The sequence below is a fragment of the Mastigoproctus giganteus genome, chromosome 2 (genome assembly GCF_048544385.1).
Source record: "Mastigoproctus giganteus isolate SK-2022 chromosome 2, ASM4854438v1, whole genome shotgun sequence".
Lineage (NCBI taxonomy): Eukaryota > Metazoa > Arthropoda > Arachnida > Uropygi > Thelyphonidae > Mastigoproctus > Mastigoproctus giganteus.
In genome coordinates this window covers 25944330-25971885 of record NC_143576.1, presented here as the reverse complement: position 1 = coordinate 25971885, position 27556 = coordinate 25944330, and the positions used below count along the sequence as shown (strand labels likewise).

Here is a 27556-nt window from a genome sequence, read left to right as displayed (position 1 = left end):
GTATAATAAGAATTGTACAGGGAAATAGAGTGGGCCAGTAAATCAGAGAGTCTTATAATGGGGGATTTTAATTTCCCAGATATTGACTGGAATTTGATGGCTGGTCACTCACACACTAGCAAGGCTTTTGTGGATTTATTGGATGATTGTTTTCTACATCAGCATGTTTGGAGGCAACTAGTGGGAGTAATACTCTTGATTCGATTATCAGTAGTGATTCTTCATGCATTAAGAATCTGCAGGTAAATGAACCACTAGGTGGCAGTGATCACAGTGTGCTGAAGTGGGATTTACTCAAAGAGGTAACTACCATTAGGGGTAAGGGGAAGGGTTATTGCTTTCGTAAAGGCGACTACGATGGACTGAGACAGTATTTAAATTCTATACAGTGGGACCAACTGATGATACCAACAGCAAATTCAAAATGGGAAGCATTCAAAGAACTTATCTTGGAAGCTACTAAGCTTTACATACCAACTAAGAAATATTGTTCAAGGTTTAGGCCTAAGTGGATGTCAGATGAACTAATGAGACATATGGCAGAGAAGAAAAATGCATGGGATACATACAAATTAACACGTGACACAGAAGCCTATGATAGATACAAGTTGATCTGTAACCAAGTTACAAAGGAGGTTAGGCAGGCGAAGGCAGATTATGAGAAATCTTTGGCAAGGGATGCAAAGAAAAACAGCAAAGAGTTCTTTACTTATGTAAACTCTAGAAGGAAGGGGATGAATCAGATTGGTCCACTTGATATCGATGGGTCAACTGTTGATGATCCTGCTCAGGTAGCTAACAAACTAAATGAATATTTTGCATCGACATTCACACATGAGGAGTTATTCAGCGAGGGGAATGCCAGAGGTGTATTCAACTCTGGCAGTAAGGTAGAGAATCTTGGAGTAACTGAGAGTAAAGTGGAGGAGAAATTGTTGAAGATAAATACAAGAAAGGCACATGGGGTGGATGGGATCTATCCAGTTATATTAAAGGAGGCAGCAAAGGAAGTAAGCAAACCCTTAGCCATAATTATGAGAGCTTCCTTGGACTCAGGGGTAGTACCCATGGACTGGAGATGTGCAAATGTGACCCCAATTCACAAAGGAGGATCAAAGGGCGACACAAGTAATTATAGACCTGTTAGTTTAACTTCTGTTCCCGGAAAATTAATGGGGCCACTTGTTAAAGAAGCACTGCAGGATCATCTAGACAAGACTTCAGTGATAGCTCAGACACAGCATGGTTTTGTTAAGGGGAAGTCTTGCCTGACCAATTTGAATGGATACTATGATGCAGTCACAAAAGAACTGGATGCAGGGAATAACTTTGATATTATATACTTGGATCTTAGAAAGGCTTTTGATACTGTTGCATATGGAAGACTGCTGCACAAATTGGAACAGTGTGGCATTGGAGGAAAATTGCTGCTATGGATAAAGGGGCGGTTGAAGGGGAGAAGACAGAGAGTGGTAATCAATGGACACTGCTCATCGTGGACTAATGTTATTAGTGGAGTCCCTCAGGGTTCAGTATTGGGTCCTTTATTGTTTTCTGTATTTATAAATGATATTGATGATGGTATATCAAGCTTAATGTCCAAGTTTGCAGACGATACAAAGGTAGGCAGGGTTGTCAAGGACACTACTGACACTATGCTGCTGCAACAGGATCTGGAAAGGTTGAGCAGATGGGCTGAGAGGTGGCAAATGAAGTTTAACATTGACAAATGTAAAGTACTACACATGGGAAACAGCAACCCCAGAGCAACGTACTGTGGTACTACACTGACAGTGGTAGAGAATGAAAGGGACCTGGGGGTGGTTGTGCAGGCAGATATGAAGTTCTCTGAGCAGTGCAGACGGGCTGCAAGAGTAGCTAATGGTGTATTGTAGATGATATATAGGAATTTTTCTAGCAGGGATAAGCAGGTGGTTATTCCCTTGTATAAGGCAATGGTCAGGCCACACCTAGAGTACTGTATACAGGCCTGAAGGCCTCATTTCAAGAAGGATGTAGAGCTGCTGGAACGAGTACAGAGAAGGGCGACAAGATTAGTGAATGGAACAAAGGGGTGCTCTTACGAAGAAAGGCTTAAGTTTTGCAAATTACAGTGTCTGGAGACTAGGCACCAGCGAGGTGATCTGATAGAGGTGTATAAAGCCTTGAATGGTTTGAGCATTCTCAATGCTGATGGGATTCTTCCTCTTGCTCAGAATAATCACCTGAGAGGGCATAAATTCAAATTGAGGAAAGACAGATGTAGGACAGACGTGAGGAAATTTGCCTTTAGCCAGTGGGTGGTTGGTTGGTGGAACCTACTTCCATCCCTTGTCGTGGAAGTTGATAGCCTAAATAAGTTTAAGGCTCAGCTGGACAGGTATTTCGAACTAACAGAGGGGTGAAGTGGAAGTGGTTATTTTTTATTTATTTATTTATTTATTTTTTTTTTTGGCTGATGCTGCATTAGCTTGCTTTCTTGCATCAAATGCCTCTACTAATGCTAATGGGATGCTTCCGTTTGCTCAGATTACGAACCTGAGGGGGGGGGTATCGATTCAAATTGAGGAAAGACAGTTGCAGAATAGATGTGCAGAAGTTTGCCTTTAGGCAGCAGGTAATTGATTGCTTGAACAGACTTCCATATTTTGTTGTAGAAGTTGATAGCTTAAATAAATTTAAGTCTGAACTAGACAAACATTTGGAGTGACTGGATGGGTGAAATTGGAAGGTTTTTTTTTTGGCTGATGCTGTATAAGCTTGCTTTTTGCAACATATGTCTCAACTAATGCTAATGCTAAATAAAGACATGGATAAGTCCTATTTCTGTGAAAAATAGATTAAAAAAAAAAAAAAAAAAGGCTACTACTGAATAATAATTCCTTAATGCATTCACGGCTGGAATCCAAATTTGTGTTAGAACAACTGCAATTTTTGTGCCTTAATGCAGTTATGCATTCATTCAACTCAGGTCAATAAATGAGCGCAGTAAAAGGAAAAGCACATGAATGACTAAGTAATAGAGGGACACTGACTGAACCATGGGCTAGCTGGATTACGACTGGGATTTTGCTTAGTGTCAATCTCACTGTGTAAAGAGCACTATAAATGTTGGATACTTGGTTCACAGTTTCATATGCTCTTTGTTTATGTTGAAATTATTTTATCTAGTTAATATTTTACACAGGAAGAAAAGGTAAGCCTTGAAAAATATTTTGAAGGTTATGCTTGCTGAATTTTAATTCTTTAGGTTGTGAAAAACATCCTCCTTATTGTGTCTACTGATAAAATTTTGTTTAAAAAGATTTTCCTATAAAATTTTGTCCTACAGGGTTGTTATAACAGATCGCAGCCTGGGACATCAGGACCGGAACAGTACATTGAAGCCAATGACATTGAATCAGCTCTTTATAATATGCCATCTGATACTGAAATATAATTCTAGTCAAGTGATGTGGATTCTGAATCTCATTCAAATGTTCAACATTAAAAACAACATGTGCCAGTGTTACTTGAAATATTGATTCTTCCCAGGTGAAATCAATTTACTAAAATGTGCTGCCTACTTTTTCCAGCACCACACGAGAAGTGTCCCACAGAAGCAACCAAAAGTAGTGCCACAAGGTACACAGAAAGGACCCCTGCAAATATAAGCAACAGTGAATGTGTTAATTTATTTTACTATGAGAAACAAATCTCATAACTGATTCATACATGTTCACCAAATAAAATAAGTGGAACACAGTTGCAAAATAAAATAAGAAAAAAAAAAAATTTAATAGAAATATATTAAATTTTAAAAACTAAACAATCCCCAAAAAAAAAAAAAAAAAAAAACTTTTTTTTTTGGGATATAGTATTGAGTGTCTTGGTAGGACAGCCATATTTAAATGGCACGAGCGATTCAGTGAAGGTCAGATGACCTAAGACTTGGCAGCCTTCCTCCTCAAAAACTCCTGAACAAATCACAAAAGCCCAAGAAATCTTGGACGAAGACAGGCAAATTACACTTTGTGAATTAGCTGTTAGAATACCCATTTTGTATGGTAATGCTCATAATATCATGAAAGAATACCTGAAAATGTCGCAAATCTGTGCCCACTGGATTCCACTCAATTTGACTCCAGGGCAACAACAGCAAAGAGTAGACTTTTGCAAAAAAAAATGCTTAATCGTTTTGAAACACAGGTCAAAACTTCTTAAGTCAAATAGTGACTTGTGATGAACTTCGGATTTTTCACAATGATCCAGGGATAAAAGAAACAGTTGAGTGAGTGGAAGCATTCTGATTCACCTAGACCTAAGAAATTTCAAGCTTCTCGTTCGGCTGGCAAACAAATAGTTCTTGTGTGTTTTGACAAAAAAGGCATTCTTGTTACACATTTTGTGCCTTGTGGAACAACGACAAATAAGGAAGCATACTCTGAGGTTCTCAGAGTCAAACATCACTGTGCCATTCGTGAGAAATGTCAAGACCTTTTTGGTCTGAAGTGGTTTCTCCATCAAGAAAATGCCAGGCTTCATACGACTAATATTGTGCAGCCAGTGATCACTGCCATAGGTGGCGAGATTCTTCCATATACTTCTTATTCACCGGACTTAGCTCCATGTGATTTCTTCCTGTTTCCAAGTTCGACAATGATGTTCGCATAGTCACAATGGAAGCACTTCGCAGTCTTTCAAAAAAATGGCTTGCAAGCATTTAATGTGTGGGTATGAGGGTGGCAAAAGTGTGCAAAGTTCAAGGGAAAGTATTTTGAGAATAAGTCAACAGCATATTCAGATGATGATAATTAGGATAAGATCTTATACTAGTCCACAAATTAAATGATTACTCCTCATACTTGTATGATTATAAACTGTTTTGGGTAAGATCTGCTGACACTGAAAAGTACAGAATTCACCCAAAAAAAATTCTGCTGTGTGTATGTGTGTGTGTGTGTGTGCGTGTGTGCAGCTCTTTCCTAAAAAATTCACAATGGCATACAATTATGATATTCAGAAAGAATTAGTTATGCAAATTCTGGCTGTCCTACAAATGACTAGAATACGGGGCATGGGTACCACCACACCGTTACTTGTACCACCTGTTCAAATGGAATATATGACTAGGTGAAGAAAAGGAAAAAGTGAATACTATTTGCCATAATTACAACATGGAGGGAGCCAAAAGATCATGATGAAGGTTATTATTTTTGTATTGTGAATGCGACTGGGTTCTCAGTAAAGAAAAAGCACAAGATTGTTAATCTGAATCTGCATCCAGAAATAAGCCAAATTCTTCACAATGACAGTGTGCCAATTCCGGTACCTCCACAGTGTGGACTAGATTCTTTAGAAGAAGAAGAAATGGAATGCAATGAAGGCACAATTGGTGGAGACCTGTTATTGTTATTTTTTTTTATTTTTTATTTTTTTTTTAGGAGCATTAGCAACTAAGGCCATATTGCTCCGGGGATATGCGGTGATCATTCCCTGACCTTTCCGCATCCTCCGTATTTGGTGGTCACGGGCTCGAACCCCGGTCTAATCAAGAAGCGTGTGCTACGCACTGCTGCTCCTGCCCACCTGGCTACGGAGGTGCCTCAGGTAGAGACATTAGCATTAGCATTAGTAGAGGCATTTGATGCAAGAAAGCAAGCTTATGCAGCATCAGCCAAAAAAAAAAAAAAAAAAAAAAAAACCCACTTCCACTTCACCCCTCTGTTCGTTCAAAATACCTGTCCAGCTGAGCCTTAAACTTATTTAGGCTATCAACCTCCACCACAAGGGATGGAAGTCTGTTCCACCAACCAACCACCCGCTGGCTAAAGACAAATTTCCGCACGTCTATCCTACATCTGTCTTTCCTCAATTTGAATTTATGCCCTCTCAGGTGATTTTTCTGAGCTAGAGGAAGAATCCCATCAGCATTGAGCATGCTTAAACCATTCAAGGCTTTATACACCTCTATCAGATCACCTCGCTGGTGCCTAGTCTCCAGACACTGCAATTTGCAAAACTTAAGCCTTTCTTCGTAAGAGCACCCCTTTGTTCCATTCACTAATCTTGTTGCCCTTCTCTGTACTCGTTCCAGCAGCTCTACATCCTTCTTGAAATGAGGTCTCCAGACCTGTATACAGTACTCTAGGTGTGGCCTGACCATCGCCTTATACAATGGAATAATCACCTCCTTATCCCTGCTGGAAAAATTAGCATTAGCATTAGTAGAGGCATATGATGCAAGAAAGCAAGCTTATTCAGCATCAGCCAAAAAAAAAAAAAAAAAAAAAACCCTCTCCCATTTCACCCCTCCGTTCGTTCGAAATACCTGTCCAGTTGAGCTTTAAATTTGTTTAGGCTATCAACTTCAACAACAAGTGATGGAAGTCGGTTCCACCAACCAACCACCCGCTGGCCAAAGGCAAATTTCCGCACATCTATCCGACATCCGTCCTTCCTCAATTTGAATTTATGCCCTCTGAGGTGATTATTCTGAGAAAGATGAAGAATCCCATTGGCATTGAGCATGCTCAAACCATTCAAAGCCTTATACACCTCTATCAGATCACCTCGCCGGTGCCTAGTCTCCAGACTCTGTAATTTGCAAAACTTAAGCCTTTCTTCGTAAGAGCAACCCTTTGTTCCATTTACTAATCTTGTTGCCCTTCTCTGTACCCGTTCCAGCAGCTCTACATCCTTCTTGAAATGAGGCCTCCAGACCTGTATACAGTACTCAAGATGTGGCCTAACCATTGCCTTATACAAGGGAATAATCACCTCCTTATCCCTGCTAGAAAAATTCCTGTATATCATTGACAAGACACCATGAGCTACTCTTGCAGCTCGTCTGCACTGCTCAGAGAACTTCATATCTGCCTGCACAATTACCCCCAGGTCCTTTTCATTCTCCACCACTGTCACCACTGTCACTGTTTCATTCTCCACCACTGTACCGCAGAGTTGATACATTGCTCTGGGGTTACTGTTACCCATATGTAGTACTTTACATTTGTCAATGTTAAACTTCATTTGCCACCTCTCAGCCCATCTGTTCAACCTTTCCAGATCCTGTTGCAGCAGCATAGCGTCAGTAGTGTCCTTAACGACCCTGCCAACCTTTGTATCATCTGCAAACTTAGACATTAAACTTGATATCCCATCATCAATATCATTCATAAACACCGAAAACAACAACGGACCCAACACTGAACCCTGAGGAACTCCACTAATAACATTAGTACACGTTGAGCAGTGTCCATTGATTACCACTCTCTGTCTTCTGCCACTCAACCATCCCCTTATCCATAGCAGCAATTTGCCTCCAATGCCACACTGCTCCAATTTGTGCAGCAGTCTTCCATGTGCAACAGTATCAAAAGCCTTTCTAAGATCCAAATATATAATATCAAAGTTATTCCCTGCATCCAGTTCTTTTGTGACTACATCATAGTATCCAATCAAATTGGTCAGGCAAGACCTGCCCTTAACAAAACCATGCTGCGTCTGAGCTATAACTGAATTCTTGTCTAGATGATCCTGCAGTGCTTCTTTAACCAGTGCCTCCATTAATTTACCTGGAACAGAAGTTAAACTAACAGGTCTATAATTACTTGTGTCAGCCTTTGATCCTCCTTTGTGAATTGGGGTTACATTTGCACATCTCCAGTCTATGGGTACCTCCCCTGAGTCCAAAGAAGCTCTCATAATTATGGCTAGGGGTTTGCATACTTCCTTTGCTGCCTCCTTTAATATAACTGGATAGATCCCATCCACCCCAGGTGCCTTTTTTATGTTTATCCTCAACAATCTCTCCTCCACTTTCCTCTCAATTATTACAAAATCATCCAGCTCACTGCCAATGTTTACTTTACCTACATCATTCTCCTTCCTGAATAACTCCTCATGCGTGAATGTAGATGCAAAATACTCGTTTAGATTGTTAGCCACCTGAGCAGGATCCTCAACTGTTGAACCATCAATATCCAGTGGACCAATCTGATTCATCCCTTTCCTTCTCGAGTTCAAGTATGTAAAGAACTCCTTTCTGTTTTTCTTTGCATCCTTTGCCAAGGATTTTTCGTAGTCTGCCTTTGCCTGCCTAATCTCCTTTGTGACTTGGTTACAGACCAACTTATATCTATCATAGGCTTCCATGTCACCCATTAATTTGTATGTATCCCATGCATTTTTCTTCTCTGCCACATGTCTCATTAGTCCATCTGACAACCATTTAGGCCTAAACCTTGAACAATATTTCTTAGTTGGTATGTAAAGCCTGGTAGCCACCAAGATTAGTACCTTGAATGCTTCCCATTTTGAGTTTGCTGTCGGTAACATCATCAGTTGGTCCCACTGTATAGAATTTAAATACTGTCTCAGACCATCATAGTCGCCTTTACGAAAACAAAAACCCTTCCCTTTACCTCTGATGGTAGTTACCGCCTTGAGTAAATCCCACTTCAACACACTGTGATCACTGCCACCTAGTGGTTCATTTATCTGCAGGTTCTTAATGCATGAAGAATCACTACTGATAATCAGATCAAGAGTATTGCTCCCTCTTGTTGCCTCACGAACATGCTGATGTAGAAAACAATCATCCAATAAATCCACAAAGCCTTGCTAGTGTGCGAGTGACCAACCCACAAATTCCAGTCAATATCTGGGAAATTAAAATCCCCCATTATAAGACTCTCTGATTTACTGGCCCACTCTATTTCCCTGTACAATATATTATTATACTCATCAGAGTCGTTAGGCCTATAGCACACTCCTACTCTCAATTTTGATTTCCCTATGCTTATGTCACACCAAACTGACTCGACACTGCCCTGTCTATCGATGTCAACTGGCTTCACTTCCTTTGACTTTATGTGTTTCTTAATTAATAGCATAACCCCTCCTCCCCTCCTGTCCTGTCTATCCTTTCTATATACATTGTATTCCCCAAATTCCAGTTCCGCATTACTTATATCTGTGTGGCACCACGTCTCTGATATCCCAACAATATCTGCCTTTGATGTTTTGAGCAATACCTCAAATTCATTAAATTTATTTACCAAACTCCTAGCATTGGTGTACACGCAGGTATACATGCACCTGTTTCTATTCTTAGCTACCCTAACACAACCCATGTGTTTACTTGTAACGCAATGACTACCAGCAGTCTCTGAAATATCCTGCATCTTGTTTTTCAGACTTCTGCTCATTTGAATAGAAGCAGTGCAAGAATCACTTTCACCTCTGCCAGTGGCTACTGTTAATCTATTAGTCCTTGTATCCCCCCAACTAGCAGTTTTCCGACCCACCTAACACTGCCTCGACAGCATCAGCAAAAATTCTTGCACCCTTTCTATTTAAGTGTATCCCATCCCTGTAGAAGCAATCTCTCCTGTTAACAAGTACAGTCCAGGCTGAAAAAAATTCTACCCCTTGAGCCTTGCACAATCCCTCCAGGGCCAAATTGATCGACAAGGCTCTCATCATATACTCCCTCCTATCGTGTCTGGGCAGAATTGCAGACACTTTCAAGTTCAACCCTAATTCACGGCTTTTTTTCAACAGTGACCTGTACTTGCTAAGTAATTCCGCCGGTCTCCTACTCTTAATATCATTAGTGCCAACGTGTACAACTATATCACCTTTTGTGCCCTTAAAAGATGATATCCGCTCTACAACGTCATCAACCTTTGCCCCTGGCAGACATACCCTGGTCCTATTCCACCTATCCTTTTTACAAAGCATGTTCCCCGTTTCCCTGACAATAGAGTCACCAACAACTACTAGTTCCTGTGGGACCAGCGCATTCTGCCTAGGGGGCTGCCCCTGTGTTGCCTGATGACCAAGTGCAAGCTCTGGCGTTGATGTGGGCAGCTGAGAGCTTGATGGGTCCCTCAATTTATTTCCTTCGAGGGCATCCACCCTGTCCTTCAAGGTCTCATAAAGGCCCATAACAACGCTGAGTTGTCGCCTGATTTCCTTGCACTCCTTACATCGTGCACACACAAAGACATCCCCCTTGGCAGTATCATGTCCCGTACCCGACTGCTCCGCAAACATCAAGCAAACAGTGCATTTTAATAGACTGTGATTCAGAGGGCAACTGCCCCCCTCAGTTGTCCCCTGAACCACAGCACTCCCATTAGCTTGAGCCTTTTGCTTTGCTGCTCTGGTCAGAGTCATGATTCCAATTTAATTCAATAAAATTTAAAACAAAAATTAAATCCTTAAGTTATATCCCAAAACAGTTATGTTATATATATATATATATATTTATATATATTTTTTTTTTCGGTATCTAGTGTTCCCTTTATACAACTTCCGTGTCACGTGTACCACTATAGTTATGTATTAATTATTTGTTACGATTAAGTCGTTATATATATTTATAGAGTTAAAAATACAATATAATTGACAATAAAGTTTATCAAGATTAATAGATTTACTGATTAATTGACAATATTATATTATGCAGTATACTACACTAAGCTTATGCTATCGTGTAAAAATGGCGGGAATTCACGAACGGTATTTCTACGGACTCGTAAGTATTGATTAGCTTCGAAATCTCGCTATCTCAATTTAGAATAAACTAAGGATCCTGACTAAGTCTATAATCCACTTATAGAAGATAATCTGATATAACAATTGGTTAATAAATCGACTAAATTTGGTTAAAAGACCTCTCGTTCAATTTGTGACACGTGGATTTGATACCGTTACCGATACTAAGTAATATCTACGAAATCTCTGTCTAAGTTAAACTTTAAACTAAGTATCGTAACTAGGAATATAAAGCTACTCTAGAAAATAAGTTAATATGACAATTTAAACTAATAAAGCAGAAAATAAATCAGGAAAAACTTCTCTGTTTGAAGAGCTTTAAGGAGCAATGTCTGCACAGGCTAACCTTGCACCCAATCGCACCCAAATTCCTGTATATCATTGACAATACTCCATGAGCTACTCTTGCAGCCTGTCTGCACTGCTCAGAGAACTTCATATCTGCCCGCACAACCACCCCCAAGTCCCTTTCATTCTCTACCACTGTCAGTGTAGTACCACAGAGTTGATACGTTGCTCTGGGGTTGCTGTTTCCCATGTGTAGTACTTTACATTTATCAATGTTAAACTTCATTTGCCACCTCTCAGCCCATCTGCTCAACCTTTCCAGATCCTGTTGCAGCAGCATAGTGTCAGTAGTGTCCTTGACAACCCTGCCAACCTTTGTATCGTCTGCAAACTTGGAGACCTCAGAACTTCATCCAATCCTGAGTACATGCACAACAAAGAGACATTTGTGCCACAGCTATTTACCCAAGGTGAGTTGAATAACCTCATTAGAAATGTAATTCTCTCCAAAGATAAAGCCACACTTCTCACCTCAAGACTAAAGACGAAACACTTGGTTTAGGAGAATATCAATGTGTCTTACTATCAAAAAGAAACCAAGTTTTTGCAATGTTCTTTACTCTAAATGGTCTATTCTACTACTGCCACTATATGAATGGAATCGTCACAAGTGCACATTACATATGAACGGCAGCTCTTCATCAACTCATTAAACTGTTCTCTTACATCACAGGAAGAAGAGCCATCCATCTCCATTGTCCACTGTTCATCTAAAGGAGGCACATAACACGAAGGCAATACTCGAAGTAATTCAATACGTTACTCATCAACGGAATAACTATGGTAACCTCAAAATTATTGGTATGTTAATGGGTATGTGAAGGCTCACAAAATGTTGTTTCCAATGCTTAAGGATAGCCATTACATCAAATATAAGTGGCTGCAAAGAAGCATATGAGCCAGAAATGAGTAGTGAAGTGGAAGGATCCACTAATGAATACTTACACCAAAATCCACTTCAATAAAGATTTTTCTTCTATCTCTCCAATTAAACTTGGCCAACGAACAGTTCAGTGAAAGTGATGGGCATGATGAATTCGAGAAGATTTCATTATTTAAATAAGAAATTTTCAAAGATTAGCATGGCAGAATTGAAAGAGTCTTTGTGGGGTCTCAAATCAGAGAATTTCCGCAAGGTGAAAGTTTTGAAAAATGCCTATGTTTCATGTGTTACTGAAACTTAATTTTGTGCATTTATATTTACACTTCTTTCCCAAAACCCTTGGTGCAGTGAGTGATGAGCGGAGAGTAATGATTCTATCAAGACAAAAAGTCAATGGAAAATTGCTACCAAGGTTTCTGGAATGAAAGTATGTTGGGATGCTACTGCTGGATGTTGTACCATGACAATACAGGCAAAATGTCTAAAGGAAATCATCTGCACATTTTTAAACTGCATATTTTTTTTACAATAGCGTACTGTATTATTTTAACTATGTGTATAAAGTGTATTAAGTGAAAAATTGTAATTATAATCAGTCTTGTGTTTTTTTAATGAAATCATATCAATTAATTAGAAATAATATTGTCCATAGTTGTATTATAAAAACTACACATGCTATAAAAAAAAATCAAGAACATACTGAAATTAGTATGCAAAAACTGGTTTAGAAGAGTCTGTTTATATATTTGATGGAAAAAAAAGTTTCATTTTGTTAACCAATGGCATCATATACCTAATATACATCAGTTATTAAAAACTGTACCATACTCAAGAAATGTTGCAATATGTCACCACATGATGAGTAGCAATGGGGTGTGATTTGCATAAAGTTAATTTTTTGGGAGGGGGAGAAGGATATCAGTTAATGGAGATATAAGGGATATAATTTAACTGCTGTCAACTCAAAATCTGGTTACTTTCCCTCCTCTTCTAAATTCTGTAAATGCTCAGAGTGGCTGTTCCAAGTTTATATAAGTTTCTGTAAGGGAAACCTGAAGAAGGCTACAGAATCAGAATTAAGTTAAAGCCTCCCCAGATACAACAAAAAGGCATCGAAATTTTGGTGTCAATTCAACTTTTCCTTCTCAGGAGATACTCAGTAATCTGAGGCTTACATAAGATTTCTTTTGGTGGTGGGGAATATAACTTTGGAATTGATCCAAAAACCTTCCAGAAGTAACAAAACATATACTGAAAATTTTGAGTCAATCTTAATTTTTCCTACCAAGTAATCACCAACATCCAAAATACACACTGTACAGCCATTAATATCCACACTGTGCATATCTAAAAATAACTTTCACTTACAGGAAAACTAATAAAGTGTGCTGAAACTTTTGACCTTTATGACAGCCTCTAGCCTCCATGGACATTCTCCACCAGTTGTTTGTAAATTTCCTCCGATATTTTCCGCCATTCAGCCTTCAAAGCAGTGACCAATTCAGCTATGTTTTTCGGGTGGCTTTTCCTCAAAAGCCACCCGAAAAACATTCAATTCATCCCAGATGATTCAATTCATCCCAGAGGTTCCCTATAGGATTTAAGTCAGAGATTGGAGCTGACTAGTCAAACTTTTTGATATGTTCCCAAACCAGTTCATCATGAACAGTATGACACTGAGCATTGGCCTGCTGGTACAGATATGGTCCTTCCATGAGGTAACACATTATTGTCCACTATGTTTAGACAGACCTCAACATTCATGTTTTTGTCCAAAACAACCAATGGTCCAGGGTCAAAACATGATAAACAGCCCCCCAGACCATCGCACTGTCTTCACTAAACTTCATTGTTGGAATGATACTGTCTGGCAGGTAGCTTTCTCTGGGCATATGCCACACCCAGAAATGACCATCAGACTGGTAAGACCGCATACTGTTACTTGGCACTCCAAATAACAGCTTCCCAATGGGCAGCAGTTCAAGAACAGTGGACCTCAGCACCGAACCAGATGGCATCTGACATTAGTCAGTGGGATCAGTGGCTTGTGGACCGCTGTAGGATTGTGATAACCCACATCATGCAGTGTCCCCCCCCATTGTACTGGTGCTGACATGTGATGCAAGTGGATGGTTCTTTGCAGGGCTGTCCTGTCACATTCTACCAGCTTTAGAGGTTTCCCTGATAATTTCTTGGTGGTTTCAGCACCAATCTGCTTCCATTTTCAGATCACATCACCAATCATCAACCTAGGGATTTTCAGTGCTGATGAAATGTTGTGTACAGACTGAATGCTTATGTGGCACACTATTATCATTCCATGATGGAAGTCTGTTAACTCCATTGACCCCCTTGGGATATACACATATTTATAGTTATAGTCTGAGTTTAACTCAGTTTATATGAAATTGGGTATTTTCCAAATAAAGCTGTTTTTCTATTGGTTTTTTATCTGTCTCTACAAATTCTGCTATGTAAAATAGACGCAGCATTGTACATACTATTACATGTATAGGATGTGATCCAATCAAACTCCACCTTCTCCACATTATTTGAAAGGATTGGATATTAGAAAGACTGATAAATTCTTCATAAATGTCTTATGAAAAGGTGCATTAGAACTGGCACACAACTCTGTAACATTTAGCTATCTGTTCTATTTTAACAGAATAATAATTCTGGATTATCACCCAAATTACGTAAATTATTGATCTCCAAAACCTTACACATGAGAATTAACAAAAATTCTGTTAATGTATGTCCTTTATTAATCCAATATGTGAAATAATGTTGGTTTATGGAAGCCTTCTGTGGTTGTAACTTCCGTAGAGTAATATGTAAGTATCCATGGCTATGGTTAAAGGGATTGATATTTTTAACTTTCTCATTCATCACATGCTCTTTTCCTTGATAAAGATGTGTTCATAAAACTCTGTATTCAGCTTAGGAAAGTTTACACTTAAATCTTTAGTTTTTAATTATTATAATAGCATTAACATTACAGTTGTGAAGTTTGTATCATGCTTTGGTCTGACATATGATTTTATCTGATACACCACAACCTTTCTTTATCTGGTGTAATAAGATAAAGAAAGGTTGTGGTTTATCATGATAATAACTGAACAACTGACAGCTTAGCATATGACTACAAGAGTAAAGTGCTGAATTTGATACTTGTAATGCAGTATTGTTTATGATAACCTTAGGCAATATTATGAGTTTGAATTATGTGGAATATTGGATTATATTACAATTAAATCCATTGTAATTAATATATACCCAAACTTTTTTTAAAAAAACAAATATTGCCACCGTTCTATTAGTTTGATTTAATGAAATTTGTGATGACTTGAGAAATTTTTCTAAAAGACCCAAATAAAAAATTTCATTGAAATGTGTCCACTGGAAGTTAATTCTTACATTTGAAGATGAAGACAATACACACTTTATGTGAAAGAACTTAAAAACATATAACTTTTAATATAAGTAACCAGAGTTACATTAATTACTAAGTAAATAAATGCACAAGGCTTAAGAAGATATGAATTGGGAATTTACTATAGAACATTTGGTGAAATATATACCATTCTTTGTTCATAATAGTAAATTGCAATAATTCCGCTGAGAATAAGTAACAGTAGTCTTCTCCACTGGAGAAGCATTACTTATTCGGCATATTGCAATACATGGTAACTTGTTGTGAATGGAGTCACAATATGAGATGCAATTAAATCAATGCCATTCATTGCATTCATTGCAATTTGCTTTTACGAACAAAGAATGGTGTATATTTCATCGAATGTTCCATAGTATAATATAAAATTATATACAGGGCAAAATTGTCTAAGAGCATCTTTACCTCGTGACCTCCTGTGAAGTGCACTGAGCTATATAATATTGAGTAATGTTAAGCAAAACTTTCAAAATTAAGAAATGAATAAAACATTTTTCCACCCATATTCTAACATTTCCTGTAGGGTAATTTGTCTTCTCTTTCTTTCTCTCACATACATACACATAGTAACAATGTTATTGAAACAGACAGCATACCTTTGATCCTAAAGCCACTGTAAGAACGTGAGAACCATCCTCAGTGGAAACCCAATCAAGCTGGACAAGTGATTTTTGTGTGAGAAGACTCTGATTACCCTTTTCAGTTATGGCTCGCCTAAGAGTCTGAAGTGTTGTAAAACTAGGAACTGATAAAAGACGCTGTAAATTAGGTCCCTGTTCAACAGCTAACTCATCATTAGCAGTTAATTTCTGCATCAGAGTATCTACTGTACGGCGATTCCTTTCTGATGCATTATAAAGGATGCCTAAATCGGCTGCTGTGAATTGCTCAAGATGTGGTAAACTAACATTCTTTAAATGAATTGTATCTTCCAACACCCATTCTGAACCACCAGTTGATTCACATTCAAATACCGAAACACTGATATTTACAAAACGTTCAGATGGATTCTCTGAAGATGGTCTTGTGAAAGATCTTCCATGCTTATAAGCACATGCCATCCGGCCACTATAAGCACAGCTCACATATAATGGCTGTCCTATAAAATAAAATTTTAATTAGGATTCTAAATTCACAAGTCTATTTAATATACTATAATTACACCATAATAATAATGTCATAAAAATAGAACAAGAAGTATGACTGTTTATTTGTAAATGAATGAGATTTTTTTTTTTTAATAAAATTTTATTGGTACTAAGTATCAATAATACAAACCTCTTTATCATAACATAATACTTCTGCCAACTTTCTGCTAATTTCCAAATGTCTCTTTGAAAGTCATGTAGTTGTTTTCAGGATCAGAATTTGAAAAAGTTTGATACTTTTCTCATTAATTTTTATTTTATTTTTTAATAGTTTGAATCAAAAGGTGGTAAGCCAGGACTATAGATGAATGGCGAGAGGGTGCCTTTTATATTGTTGACCTGTATGTTTTAACAATACTGCCAACCTTATCTTATGCTTCAAACAGTAATCCACATCAATAGTTCTGCCTTTAAGAAAACTATGAAGATTAACAAGTACTATTATGGAAGAATTTAACAATACATCCATAATAGTATTTGTTTTCTACATATTCATAATCTTCAATGAAGGCTTTGAATCACTTATATAATTATGTTGTGAGAAATATTCATCCGCACAATGAGTTTGGTAAACTTTCAGCCAATTTACTGTATTTGTTTTTTAAAAGCTTTATAACAGAAACTGAGTCTGATTAAAATAGCCATGCTATTCCTACTGTAGCAAACTCTTACCTCACCTCTCCAACCAATGATGCCATCATTGTCCCTATGTTTCCTAATAAGCTAGTAGCAAAAAATACTCATTCGTGTAGATATAGCAAGAATATACCTAGCTCCTTGATATAAAATGGCTTTGACAATGCCTCCCACATACACACTGCTTGGACTCTCTCCAGTCACTGGCTGGCAGAGTAGAGGTAGTGAGATCTACAGTTACAAAGAGGTTTGGTCTAGTGGATTATGTAGTCACCCTGTGAAGACCATTTTTAGAGCTGTACCCTTGAAATGTAAGTAATACCAGATCTTGCTATGTCCATCATAACCTCAAAAGACATCACTCATACTTCATGATAGAAGAGATGGAGGAGGAGGGTTGCTGGAACCTTGCTCTGGAGACTAAACATCATTTTCACCACTTCAAAAATCCAACAAGAAAAGTGGTGATACCACACCAGATGATGAGTCTTCTACCAGCTAGCATTGCCTCGTGATGCAGAGGGGTGGCATTCCTCTGTGAAATATGGATGCCACACCTCCAGTATAGTAGGTGTAGTGTTGCATATCTCACATATAGGTAAAGGTATACCCAGGATTACTAACAGTCCTATCACAAGGTGTAAGCAGAGGCTTTGGTTCCTGTAGAATGACAACAGTACTAATATTAACACAAAATCACTACTGAATTCATTCCAATAAGGGAGATACCAAACAAGGATACCAAAATGGATAAATAAGGATTTGGAAAGCTTGTTAGAGCAGAATAAGTCAACACAGGAGAATTGCAGTGGGGGAAAGTGCAGATTCTCATAATAATTATAAGCTCATTTGTAATAAGGGTGGTTAGGAAGTCTGAGCATGATGAATTATTAACCACAGAGATGAGAATGTGTGCAATGAGGTTTATTCATTTGTAAATATTAAAAAAGGAAAAGAGTAAACCAGATAAGACCTTTGTTCAATGGAAAAGATGCAATTTCAGATAATTCAGCAAATGTCACCAGTTAGCTGAATTGATATTTTGTAGCAATCTTCACATAGAAAGTCCCTTTCAGAGTGAAGAATTTTCTACTCTATCTGAGCATTGAAATTATTCTGGCTATGTAAGAATAATAAAGATTAAAGAATACAGTTCTGCCTAAAGAGTAACAAGGGTTTCAAAATTATTAAAACTCAAGAGAACAGCTATAATTAAAACAGAATATAATTAAAATTAAATTAAGTTATTGGTAAACAGATGAGACTTAAATTACTAGACATTTACATCTGGTATTATTTCTAGGATTTATGTTTACTGGGCAGTAAATTCAAATATTTACTGTTCAGGTTGAAACGAAGCACCTGGCAAGCCTAGTAGATACTGAAAAAATGTATGGTTCACTAAGTCTGCTGACGAGGCTACTAGTAACGGTCGTGTTCAAAGCCGCTAAGTGGATTTTTCTTATTTATTGATTTGAAATTATTGTTTTTCTAAAACTTTTGATTTAAATTTAGTAGTATAACATTATTTTGTGATTTTTTGATTAATTTGGTGTATTTATTCTTTACTCGGCCTTGTAAAAGTATCGGTAAGGGTTTCCACGTGTTCGTAACTACCGTCACCGTTAGTAACTTTCCCGCCATTGTGATACCGTACTAGATATACCGTAGGTTATATACCGTACTAGATAGCGTTAGTTGAACTTCGTTAGCAGTTAAATTGTACGTTTAAATAAATACATATAACGACTTAGATTACAAACGTAATATAATTAATAAAATAACATAATTAATTAATAAATTAATAGAATCATGACTCAGACCAGAGCAGCAAAGCAAAAGGCTCAAGCTAATGGAAGTGCTGTGGCTCAGAGCAGAACTGAGGGGGGCAGTTGTCCTCTGACTCACAGCCTTATAAAATGCACTGTTTGCTTGATGTTTGCAGAGCAATCGGGTACGGGACATGATACTGCCAAGGGGGATGTCTTTGTGTGTGCGCGATGCAAGGAGTGTATTGATATCAGGCAACAACTCGGCGTTCTTGTGGGCCTATATGAGAGCTTGAAGGACAGGGTGGATGCCCTCGAAGAAACTAAATTGAGGGGCCCATCAAGCTCTCAGCTGCCCACATCAACGCCAGAGCTTGCACTTGGGCATCGCGTGACACAGAGACAACCCCTAAGGCAGAATGCGCTGGTCCCGAAGGAACTAGTAGTTGTTGGTGACTCTATTGTCAGGGAAACGGGGAACATGCTTTGTAAAAAAGATAGGTGGAACAGGACCAGGGTATGTCTGCCAGGGGCAAAGGTTGATGACGTTGTAGAGCGAATATCATCTTTTAAGGGCACAAAAGGTGATATAGTTGTACACGTTGGCACTAATAATATTAAGAGTAGGAGACCAGCAGAATTACTTAACAAGTACAGGTCACTGTTGAACAAAAGCCGAGAATTAGGGTTGAATTTGAAAGTGTCTGCAATTCTGCCCAGACACGATAGGAGGGAGTATATGATGAGAGCCTTGTCGATCAATTCGGCCCTGGAAAGATTGTGCAAGGCTCAAGGGGTAGAATTTTTTTCAGCCTGGACTGTACTTGTTAACAGGAGAGATTGCTTCTACAGGGATGGGATACACTTAAATAGAAAGGGTGCAAGAATATTTGCTGATGCTATCGAGGCAGTGTTAGGTGGGTCGGAAAACTGCTAGCTTGGGGGGAGACAAAGACCAATAGATTGACAGTAGCCACTGGCAGAGGTGAAAGAGATTCTTGCACTGCTTCTATTAGAATGAGCAGAAGCCTGAAAAACAAGATGCATAGTATTTCAGAGACTGCTGGGAGCCATTGCGGTACAAGTAAACACATGGGTTGTGTTAGGGTAGCTAAGAATAGAAACAGGTGCAGGTATAATTGCGTGTACACCAATGCTAGGAGTTTAGCAAATAAATTTGATGAATTTGAGGTATTGCTCAAAACATCGAAGGCAGATATAGTTGGGATATCAGAGACGTGGTGTCACACAGATATAAGGGATGCAGAACTGCAATTTGGGGAGTACAACGTCTACAGAAAGGATAGACAGGATAGGAAGGGAGGAGGGGTTATGTTATTAGTTAAAAAACACATAAAAACCAAGGAAGTGAAGCCAGTCGACATCGCTGGACAGTGCAGTGTGGAGTCAGTTTGGTGTGACATAAACATTGGGAGATCAAAATTGAGAGTAGGAGTGTGCTATAGGCCTAATGACTCTGATGAGTATAATAAGGAACTGTACAGGGAAATAGAGTGGGCCAGTAAATCAGAGTGTCTTATAATGGGAGATTTTAATTTCCCAGATATTGACTGGAATTTGGGGGCTGGTTACTCACACACTAGCAGGACTTTTGTGGATTTATTGGATGATTGTTTTCTACATCAGCATGTTCGGGAGGCAACTAGAGGGAGTAATACTCTTGATTTGATTATCAGCAGTGATTCTTCATGCATTAAGAATCTGCAGATAAATGAACCACTAGGTGGCAGTGATCACAGTGTGCTGAAGTGGGATTTACTCAAAGAGGTAACTACCATTAGGGGTAAAGGGAAGGGTTATTGCTTCCGTAAAGGCGACTACGATGGACTGAGACAGTATTTAAATTCTATACAGTGGGACCAGCTGATGATGTTACCAAAAGCAAATTCAAAATGGGAAGCATTCAAAGAACTTATATTGGAAGCTACTAGGCTTTACATACCAACTAAGAAATATTGTTCAAGGTTTAGGCCAAAATGGATGTCAGATGAACTAATGAGGCATATGGCAGAGAAGAAAAATGCATGGGATACATACAAATTAACACATGACACAGAAGCCTATGATAGATACAAGCTGGTCTGTAACCAAGTTACAAAGGAGGTTAGGCAGGCGAAGGCAGATTACGAGAAATCCTTGGCAAGGGATGCAAAGAAAAACAGCAAAGAGTTCTTTACTTATGTAAACTCTAGAAGGAAGGGGATGAATCAGATTGGTCCACTTGATATTGATGGGTCAAGTGTTGATGATCCTGCTCAGGTAGCTAACAAACTAAATGAATATTTTGCATCGACATTCACACATGAGGAGTTATTCAGCGAGGGGAATGCCAGAGGTGTATTCAACTCTAGCAGTAAGCTACAGAATCTTGAAATAACTGGGAGTAAAGTGGAGGAGTTACTGTTGAAGATAAACACAAGAAAGGCACCCGGGGTGGATGGGATCTATCCAGTTATATTAAAGGAGGCAGCAAAGGAAGTAAGCAAACCCTTAGCCATAATTATGAGAGCTTCCTTGGACTCAGGGGAGGTACCCATAGACTGGAAATGTGCAAATGTGACCCCAATTCACAAAGGAGGATCAAAGGCTGACACAAGTAATTATAGACCTGTGAGCTTAACTTCTGTTCCAGGAAAATTAATGGAGGCACTGGTTAAAGAAGCACTGCAGGATCATTTAGACAAGACTTCAGTTATAGCTCAGACACAGCATGGTTTTGTTAAGGGGAAGTCTTGCCTGACCAACTTGATTGGATACTATGATGCAGTCACAAAAGAACTGGATGCAGGGAATAACTTTGATATTATATACTTGGATCTTAGAAAGGCTTTTGATACTGTTGCACATGGAAGACTGCTACACAAATTGGAGCAGTGTGACATTGGAGGCAAATTGCTGCTATGGATAAAGGGGTGGTTGAGGGGGAGAAGACAGAGAGTGGTAATCAATGGACACTGCTCATCATGGACTGATGTTATTAGTGGAGTCCCTCAGGGCTCAGTGTTGGGTCCATTATTGTTTTCTGTATTTATAAATGATATTGATGATGGTATATCGGGCTTAATGTCCAAGTTTGCAGACGATACAAAGGTTGGCAGGGTTGTCAAGGACACTACTGACACTATGCTGCTGCAACAGGATCTGGAAAGGTTGAGCAGATGGGCTGAGAGGTGGCAAATGAAGTTTAACATTGATAAATGTAAAGTACTACACATGGGAAACAGCAACCCCAGAGCAACGTATCAACTCTGTGGTACTACACTGACAGTGGTAGAGAATGAAAGGGACTTGGGGGTGGTTGTGCAGGCAGATATGAAGTTCTCTGAGCAGTGCAGACGGGCTGCAAGAGTAGCTTATGGAGTATTGTCAATGATATACAGGAATTTTTCGAGCAGGGATAAGGAGGTGATTATTCCATTGTATAAGGCGATGGTCAGGCCACACCTAGAGTACTGTATACAGGTCTGGAGGCCTCATTTCAAGAAGGATGTAGAGCTGCTGGAACGAGTACAGAGAAGGGCAACAAGATTAGTGAATGGAACAAAGGGGTGCTCTTACGAAGAAAGGCTTAAGTTTTGCAAATTACAGTGTCTGGAGACTAGGCACCAGCGAGGTGATCTGATAGAGGTGTATAAAGCCTTGAATGGTTTAAGCATGCTCAATGCTGATGGGATTCTTCCTCTAGCTCAGAAAAATCACCTGAGAGGGCATAAATTCAGATTGAGGAAAGACAGATGTAGGATAGACGTGCGGAAATTTGCCTTTAGCCAGCGGGTGGTTGGTTGGTGGAACAGACTTCCATCCCTTGTGGTGGAGGTTGATAGCCTAAATAAGTTTAAGGTTCAGCTGGACAGGTATTTTGAACGAACAGAGGGGTGAAGTGGAAGTGAGTTTTTTTTTTTTTTTTTTTTTTTAGGGTGATGCTGCATAAGCTTGCTTTCTTGCATCAAATGCCTCTACTAATGCTAATGCTAATGCTAAAATCTGTGGTTAATCCCTTCTAGAAACAATGTACTAAGACATGGAAGCAACAGATTTTAATTCCACATAACCAAGGTTTTTACCACCATTATAACTAGTTATACAGTTTGCCTCCTGCATGACTAATTATAATGGTAGAAAAATGAAATTTAGTGACCCTTTTCATTACATGTGAGAAACTGATTTAAATTTCCCCATGGTATATTATTAAAACTAAAATATCATGTAAATTAATAAAGATAGTGCAATACTTCATTATAATTATTTCTTAAGAACAGTTAATTTCTTTTTTATCCTCCAATGTAAAATTGTGCTGCAACTTTATTTACTGCAAGTTGTTTACATTTATTTACATTTGTTATTTATGTGTTAGTTACATTTGTAACCACCAGCACTATCTGTTAGTCATAAATATTTATCAAAGTAAATTGTTCAGTTGTTAGTGCTTAACATTCATTGAAATGTGTTTCTCCATCACTCACATGACATATAACTCACTAAAATTTGCGTCACTCAATTGAGAATTTACTGTATATTTCATGTAACACAAATATGAAGTAAACAGCAAAACTGTTAAAATGAAATTAATTTTACTTTTAACATAATTTTTTTGCAATACCTGTCACGTGAACTGAACTAGATTCTTTATTCAGCATCATTTCCCATTCTAGCCAAACATATTCTTCTCCCAACCTTTCCATGTCACTGTTGTCCTTTTTTCGAACAAATTTACAATACCAAAACCTAAAAATGAAAATGACAATTTTTTTCATCCATAAAAATTATTGCGTATAGTAGCTACACAATATAATGCAATATAAAGGAAGAGACATGAACCATGTCTTAACTTTAAAAACTATTATTATTATGTGTTTTTAAAGTTATATTATATATTGCTTTCTAGATAGTACATATGTTATCTTCAGTGAGTTTTTTTGCAGAATTTTAAAGTTTGCACAACCTGAAAGATGCACAAAAATGCAAGATCTTATTAATTTATTTTCCATTTTTTATAAAAATGGAAACTATAATATAAACACAGTTGACAGATGGCAGCATGTCTCTACAGATTTTAAAGAAAATCTGTACATACATATATATATATATAGACATAATTTGATGATAATGCATTGAAAGAATTCTCAAAACATATATAACAGGAGCATTTCAAAAGTTCATGGCCTGAGTATGAAGGGCTTATATGAGGAGTCTGGTAACTTTACTTTTCAACACAGTCCCCTTTGGAGTCAATTCACTTTTTCCAATAATGCTGCAATGCATTGATTCCAACTGACAAGAACATTTTCTCTTGGGCATCCAAGGATGCATCCATTGCAACAATGACATGATCGTGAGTGGGAAAATGGAATACTCACTTAACCATGGAGTAGGAGCACCCTCCCTCAATTTTTTAACCATATCCTCATAAATTGCCTTTGGTGTTAATCCCTTCTTTTCCAAATATTGAACAACTGCATGGTAACTGATTTTGTCTATCTTTCCTCATTCGCACGACTTTGTTGACTTCAGCAAAATTCTTTAATTAAAAAAAAAGACATTATCAAAATTGCATGACTCTTGGTTGGTTACTAAATGAAGTGTTGCACATTTCATACTCAAGCCATGAACATTTCAAATCCTCCCCTCATATATTCATACTACTCTGGTCCCTCATGTGCAAAAAAATATATACAACAGATCTTTGATATATGGGAGGGTTGCTTTCCAGAAAATCAAGGAAAAAATTTTATTATGGTGAGTATAGCACTCTTACGAAAGCAATCTGACTGTATTCTAGAATCAGATTAAGTTCAGATGGACATCGAGTCTGTGTGGTACAATATGACAATGCAGTAAAGGGAAGATGATGGCTGGGGTATACAGAACAAATGACTCTGAGGAGTTATGAAAATAATCTCTATAGGCAACCTGAATGGCATCTGTACAAGATTGCCTTTTCATCTACCTCTAATAGACTGTTAATTATGGAAAGGTAATATGCCACTGGCAACAGATTTTTGGGCCATCTATATATGATTGTAATTTATTCCAATATGACAGAGAGAGAGAGAGAGAGAGAGAGAGAGAGAGAGAGAGGTCCCTTATTCGATTTAAATGGGAAATTAAAGCACAGAGAAAGTAATAGACAAGTTGAACAGGCACTTCACAATGCTCTTCACAGTTGACAGCTCATTCAAACCATGAGGGATAAGTGAAAAGGAGTTAGAAAACTGTAAATTAAGTGATATATCAATCTCAGAGAAGAATATTTGGGGGGAAAACAGTGAAGCTGAGCAAAGGTAAGGTTCAAGGAGTGGATGGTGTATATCCTGATATAATAGACTGTATATGAGTCCATCGTCCCACTGCGGATGTTGCTGAGCTCATCATTGGACTCCGGGAAGACTCCTCTAGATTGGAGAAGCACTTACATTATCCCAGTCCACACTGGAGGTGCAAAAGATATGAATAACGAGTAAGTATGACTACAGTGGTGGGTCAGATCATAAGAGTTCCTAATTAAGGATACTACACAGGACCATCTCAATATAAATGATACCCTTAACAAATCACAACATGGGTTTGTAAAAGAAAGTGTTGCCTGGCCTACCTAATTATTATGAGTCATAAAACAGTGGATATAAGAAACAACTTTGAAATTACAGCAGACTCTTGATTTACCGGGATTGGATTAACCAGGACACTTCAAGACTCCATATTAAAGAAAAAGAAAGAAAAAAAAAAAAAAAAAACCAACCAAAAATCATAAAATTCAAGTAATAACTAGAACCTGCAGCTAAAAAAAAAAAAAAAACAAGAGAGAGAGAAGAAATGATTAGTTTGTTTTAGTGTGTCACGTCAATTGTGTTCTGTTGCACCGCAACAAAAAAGAAATTTTGTTTCATTATTTATGTCAGGGATGTTGAAATTTTTTTTTTTGTAGTAAATATATTTTTTTTTGTTTAGAAATCACAAAAATGATGGATAAATGCAAAAGAGTTGCTGTTGTTATTATTTGGTTTTTAGGAGCATCAGCAACTAAGGCCATATTGCTTCAGGGATATGCGGTGATCATTCCCTGACCTTTCTGCATCCTCCGTATTTGGTGGTCATGAGCTGGAATCCTGGTCTAATCAAGAAGCGTGTGCTACGTACTGCTGCTCCTGTCCACCTGGCTATGCAGGCACCACAAAAGAGTTGCGCTTTCAGTTAAACAAAGACTTGAAATTATTCAAAAGTTTGATCCGTTAAATCTCTAGTGAACCATTATAATGTTGGTGACCAAACCATACGCAACATTGTAAAAAATAAAGGGAAGCATCGTATTGGATATGCAAGTAGTGCGTGATAAGTTTTTTTTTTCGTTTTTTAACTCTATCGGCATATTTTTTACATAGGTTGCTGAACATTTTCCGATACAGTAAGTCCCTGACTTACACAACTACGGATTTACATAATTTTTTTTTTAGGATTGTAAAATTTAAAACAAAAAAATAAAATAATAATAAGTAATCAATAACAACGATCACAGCACGCACAAATTGCATAAGTGAGATACAGAGTAACAAGCAAAAAAGTAGGAAAGAAGAGAAGATTCTTACAATTTATTTATGGTTTTTTTTATATGACTGAAGATTTCTGTGAAGGGGGAACAACACTTCAACATAACGTAAAAGCCCACACAATTGAAGCTATAGGTATTGACGCAAATACAATAAGATAGAATTTAATACCCGTTTATAATTAGATGCACGAACAGAAAAGCCCAATAACACGAAAAGTGCAAATTGTTTTTGTTTTATGGTAGTGACCTCCAGAAATGTGCTTTAGTAAAACGTGAGCTCGTGCGGGGTGATAATAGTGAGTTTTCACCTGAATCCTGTGAAGTTCTTTACAGAAAATTTCATTTTGACTGTTATCATGGTGCCAACTAAGAGAATAAGTGATAGCGGTACTAGTAAATCTATCAAGAAAAGGAAAGTGATCGATTTGGATCAGAAAATTAAACTAATAAGAATGTATGAAAATGGTCAAACATTAACAAGTATTATGCTGAATTGAGATTTGTCAATAATAATATAGTAGCAATATGTTATTAGTCATTCCCAAGTTACGTAATACGCGACGAAGTAAGAAGTTATATTACGTATGTCGAGGATTTCTGTATTTTTGGATTAACTGTGAAGTCTATTATCTGTGATTTGTTTTTTACCAACTATCCCAGAAAATCGAGAGTCTACTGTATTTGTTTTTCTAATTATGTTTTTATAAATCTATGGACACCCTTCTAGCCAACCAGCTGTACAGGGGGTGAAAGCAAACTTAAACTAATAATAATAATAATAATAATAATGACAGGACTTCAAGATCAATTAACAAATCAAACTTGGAGATGTTGGATGTCCCTGGACACCTCAAGAGGCAACTGAAACCTCCAATCGCACCTCTGAGCCGAACCTTTAAATTTTTTTTTTTTTTCCCTTCATTTATGTACTTTTCTTGTTTTTTACCTGATGAAATTTGTATTCCAAGTCTCTGCTTTGCAGCTCTAACTTTATTTTCCATGTTTGTTTGCTGTTTAAATAAATAAAAATAAATACACGAGAATTATGAAATGTGTTTCGAGGGGAAGGAAACACTATCACCGAGTTGAATTAATGACACAATGCTCCAGGGAGAGCGATGATCATTTCAAGTGTATGTCTGATTTCAGTCAGCAACAACGGAGCGGCCAATCAAAATGTTGACTGAGAATTCATTCCAAGCCTAT

General features: G+C 37.8%; 1 protein-coding gene across 3 annotated transcripts in view; it reads right to left on the bottom strand.

Moving 5' to 3' along the window:
- Positions 1-27556, bottom strand: part of Rbcn-3A (rabconnectin-3 alpha) — a 980796-nt gene that overhangs the window by 615011 nt on the left and 338229 nt on the right. For all 3 annotated transcript variants that reach the window (XR_016547873.1, XM_090388469.1, XM_090388476.1), the window contains exons 21-22: positions 23405-23529; positions 15827-16329 (exon numbers count right to left, since the gene is read on the bottom strand). Coding sequence is in view for 2 of the 3 variants with exons in the window: in XM_090388469.1 (XP_090244595.1) it covers positions 15827-16329; positions 23405-23529 (628 nt within the window). In the remaining variant the exon portion in view is untranslated. The remainder of the gene's footprint in view (positions 1-15826; positions 16330-23404; positions 23530-27556) is intronic.